The following is a 4,055-nucleotide window of genomic DNA, read 5'->3' as shown; positions in this document are numbered from 1 at the left end:
GGAATGTGTGCCCCAATTTGAGAGGTGAGAGATCAGAGGCGGTGGATTCTGATGGAAGGGACGGACGACGAAGGGGAGGCGGGGAGGGCGTCCATCCTGGGGGCCAGGGAGGTTTCCCTGCCCGTGCTGGATTCTCCCCTCCCCAGGAAGCGCCCCGAGGCTCCAGAACGCCTCCAGATCCTGTACATCCGCAGCGTCTCCCCTTTCCCTGAGCTGGAGCAGTTTCTACAGGACACCATCAAGAGGTACGAGGGGCCTGGGAGTTTGGGCACTGAGAGGGGCGTGGCAGGCCGTTCGTGACCCCGCCCCTCCTGTCCTCAGGTACAATCTGCAGGTGCTGGAGGCTCAGGGCGACATGAAGCAGGCCCTGAGCCAGCTGCAGTCACGGCACCCCAAGCTGGAGGCCGTCCTGATGGGCACTCGCCGCACGGACCCCTACTCCTGCAGCCTCTGCCCCTTCAGCCCCACCGACCCGGGCTGGCCCTCCTTCATGCGTGTCAACCCACTGCTGGTAATGCCGCGCGGACTGCCCCCTCCAGCCTCGTGGCCCTCAGCAGTCGTGCACCCTGGCCCCCAAGGCGGGGGATGCCAGAGCCCGGGGCCTGGACAAAGGGGCCCCGTCCTTCAGGGGAGGCTGTGCTGTTTGTTCATTCAGCCTTTTGACCGATATTCATGGAGCAGTAATTCACTGGCAGGCATTGTGTGTTTTGCTGTGGACGGAACAGTGACTTAGGCCTATGCTGTCCAGCGTGGAGGCCACTAGCCATTGACTTACACTCAAATTAAAATGAAATAAAAATGGCTAAAAAACAAAGAAACCACTGAATCGTATACCATAAAGGGATGAATTGCAATGGCATGTGAATTATGTCTCGATTTTAAAAATTAAACACAATTCAGAATTCAGTTCTTGAGTTGCATTCACCACATGGCAGGTGCCCACCGTTAGATAGCCCAGGAGGAGGGCACTTCCGTCACCGCAGAATGTTCCGGACAGCGCAGGCTTGCAAGGCCAGCCCCTCCCCATGCTGGAGCCCGTGGCGGGAGGGCCGGGAGTGGAGCGGGCACAGGGCGAGGGCCTCTCTTCCTCACAGCTTGGCCTGCACAGAGCAGGGTGTACCAGCGAGCTGGGTCGCACGCCTGCCATCAGAGGCCGCGGGAGCAGGGGGCCCTGGGTGGGCCCCTTCCCAGGCGGCAGGGGTGCAGCAGGAGAGGGCAGTAGTATTTGTGACCCTTCTCTGACTCTCTGACCCCCCCTCCCAGGACTGGACCTACAGAGACATCTGGGACTTTCTGCGTCAGCTCTTTGTCCCGTACTGCATCCTGTATGACCGAGGGTAAGGTCCCGGGGGAGGACTGGTGTGGGGAGACGCAGGCGCTGGGCTCGGGAGCCACCTCACCACACACTCACCCTCGACTCTTCTGGCTCCAGCTACACGTCCCTGGGGAGCAAGGAGAACACAGTGCGGAACCCGGCCCTGAAGTACCTGGGCCCAGGAGGACAGCTCACCTACCGGCCAGCCTACCTGCTTGAGAATGAGGACCAAGAGCGGAACTCCCGCACGTGACCGTGACTGCCAACCGCTGCCCCTCCCGGAGGGGCGGAGGAGGCTGTCCTGGGCGGAAACTCAATAAACTGGGCCTCGGCTGGTGCCTGTGGCTCTGGCTGTGTCTTCCTGCTCCAGGGGATGGGAGAAGCAGAGGGGGCTGGGCCGGGCCAGCCCTGAGCTGGCAGCGCTGGCGTGGGGGCAGAACAGGCCGAGACGGAGCCCTCACTGCGGGTTCTGAGTGCCAGCAGCAGCAGGAGCCCACCCGTGGCGCGGGCGGGGAGTCCCAGCGCCAGGGGGCCAGGAATCGTGCCAACCACCAGGAGTAGAGGCAGCGGGGCAGGGCCGTGGAGGGTGAAAGATGGAGGCGCCAGGCCCTCCTCTTGACCCCCCTCCCCCCCCAGGGCTGTGCTCAGGGGCTGACTCAGCCCATTCTCAGGCCCAGAACCTTCCCTGGGCTAGACCCTGGGGCCTTTGTCCCTGAGTCATGAGGTCTGAGGGGGTGGGGACAGTGCTGATAAAAGGCACCAGAGGCGGCTCCCACACCCTTCCTCAGAGCTGCTGCGACATGCAGGCCCGGACGCAGCCCCTCGCCCAAGCCCTGCCCTTCTCCCTGGGAGGGGTCCTGCGAGATGCGGGGCTCCGGGTGCCCGTCATAAAGATGGGCACCGGGTGGGAGGGCCTACAGCGGACCCTGAAGGAAGTCGCCTACATCCTCCTCTGCTGCTGGTGCATCAAGGAGCTGCTGGATTAGTGGCAGCGGGGAGCTGCCCCCCTGCCCGCACCCGTGGCTGGCGTGGCTCAGGTGGGCGGAGTAGGGCAGGCAGGAGGCTCGGCCGCAGCGTCTGTGGCACAGCCTGCCTCTCAGCGCCCCATTCTCTTCTGTAGTGCCCAGCCCAGCCCCCACCGAGACTCCTGGGCCAGCTGCGCTTGACCAAGGATGGGCCACAAACAATGAGTGCAGTGTGGATCCTGCTGAGTTAGTGCCGGCTGTCAGCCCTGCCTATCTCTGGGCCTCCATTCCCCACCCCCGCCCCCCACACACACCCCACCCAGTGGACCTCTGGTGCACAGGACCTTGGCTAGGACCCTAATGAGACTGCGGCAGGACCTGGCACTCCAAGCCTGGCACAGTGAGCCCACCAGCCCAGATGGTGCCGTATCCTCTTAGTGCCAGGAATGGGCTGCCCCTAATATTGTTTGCGAATCACTGAGCTGTGTATACAATAAATAGGCCTTGAGACCCAGAGTTCTCAGTGTCTGAAGGGGAGTCAGAAAAAGCGAGCCTGGAAAGGTCTGGAGCCAGGAGGGAAGGCGGTCTTCCGCGATGGAACCCAGACCGAAAACCAGGTGGGTGGGGTGGGTGGAGGGTGGAAAGGCCAGCTTCCTCCCAACCTGCGGGCAGGCACAGGTCCAGCTTGGGCGGGGTCTCCTTTTGTGAGGCCCTGTGCCTCAGGACAGGATGGGAACCCCAATAGGAGGCCTGGTCTGGCCAGCCCCTGCCTCCCAGGACCCTGAGAAAAGCCCCGGGCTGACACTAGCCCCCAGCTCGCTCGCCCAGGGAATAGGGCCCTGCCTCTCCAGCTCACTCAGCTGCGAGGGACAGGCACCTCTGCTGGCCACACAGGTCCCTGGGGCCCATCGCAGGACACCAACGGCCAGAAGGAGCAGAATGGCTCTTCGCTCCCCCCACCCCCCTGGGTCAGCCACCAACACGTGCTTTCACTGAATCACTCCGCCTCGGCTCACGCTCACCGATGTGCCCGCTCACAGCCCCCGCCACCTCAGAGCCAGCCACAGGCCTCATTCGAAGTGTCCCTGGGCCCTCTACCCATCATTCCCTGGTGCCTCTCGGGGCCCGGTTATTACCCCCCATCTTTCCAGGGGAGCTGGCCTAGAGAGGGAAGATGGGGCCCTCCGGCCACTGCCAGGGACCAGCTCTTCCTCAGCCTTCTCTGCTAACTCCTTTTCCTCTGGGCCGATTTTACTTTTCTTTTTGTAAAGTTAATATACACTTAGAGTAAAGGATAGTAAAAGATAAGTTCCCTCCTACACCTACCCTAGTCCCTAGCTCTCCTCTCCGGAGGTAACCATGGTTACCAGTTTCTCGGCGTGCACCGCAGAGTGCATGCACTACACTGTCTACGTGCATTCATGCGACAAATATTATTGAGCATCTACTATATGCCGGTCTGGGTGCTTTGAATTCAGCAGTGAACAAAAGAGATCCCTGTGCTTGTGGAGCTTACTTTCTGGTAGGTGGAGACAGGAAATGAAATATAGGAAAAAAGAACAGGTGGAACCAGGGATGGGAGCAGCGGCAGGTCGTGGAGGGCCTGGTAAGCCATGGTAAGTAAGAGACTGAACTGTTATGCCGAGTGAAATGAGCCATTGCAGGGCATTGATCATCGACCGATTTTTTATTTAAAAGGCTCACACGGGCTGCTGTGTTGAAAACAGGCTCATGGAGAGAAGCGTAGACCAGGAGAAACCAATTAGGAAGCAGCG

At 61.0% G+C, this 4,055-nt stretch overlaps 2 protein-coding genes and 1 long non-coding RNA gene across 5 annotated transcripts in view; 2 read left to right on the top strand and 1 right to left on the bottom strand.

The window, feature by feature from the left end:
- Positions 1-1,532, bottom strand: part of LOC112472158 — a 3,831-nt gene extending 2,299 nt beyond the window's left edge. Inside the window, exon 1 of the long non-coding RNA XR_003043569.1 lies at positions 1,412-1,532. This is a non-coding gene — a long non-coding RNA (uncharacterized LOC112472158). The remainder of the gene's footprint in view (positions 1-1,411) is intronic.
- FLAD1 (flavin adenine dinucleotide synthetase 1) overlaps positions 1-1,653 on the top strand; it is a 5,476-nt gene extending 3,823 nt beyond the window's left edge. For all 3 annotated transcript variants that reach the window (XM_025040897.1, XM_006923550.2, XM_015598375.1), the window contains exons 5-8: positions 147-245; positions 322-511; positions 1,264-1,337; positions 1,433-1,653. In XM_025040897.1, the coding sequence (XP_024896665.1) occupies positions 147-245; positions 322-511; positions 1,264-1,337; positions 1,433-1,568 (499 nt within the window). In that variant the 3' untranslated portion in view covers positions 1,569-1,653. The remainder of the gene's footprint in view (positions 1-146; positions 246-321; positions 512-1,263; positions 1,338-1,432) is intronic.
- A 242-nt stretch (positions 1,654-1,895) lies between these two features.
- Positions 1,896-2,796, top strand: LENEP (lens epithelial protein). Its single transcript, XM_015598376.2, has 2 exons — positions 1,896-2,352; positions 2,436-2,796. Exon 1 carries the CDS (start codon positions 2,035-2,037, stop codon positions 2,299-2,301), a length of 267 nt encoding a protein of 88 aa, XP_015453862.1. The 5' UTR covers positions 1,896-2,034; the 3' UTR covers positions 2,302-2,352; positions 2,436-2,796.
- Positions 2,797-4,055: the final 1,259 nt, after the last annotated feature.

This window comes from Pteropus alecto, unplaced genomic scaffold (genome assembly GCF_000325575.1).
Source record: "Pteropus alecto unplaced genomic scaffold, ASM32557v1 scaffold49, whole genome shotgun sequence".
Lineage (NCBI taxonomy): Eukaryota > Metazoa > Chordata > Mammalia > Chiroptera > Pteropodidae > Pteropus > Pteropus alecto.
Note: the sequence above shows the minus strand (reverse complement) of the source record. Positions and strands in the feature narration are given on the sequence as shown.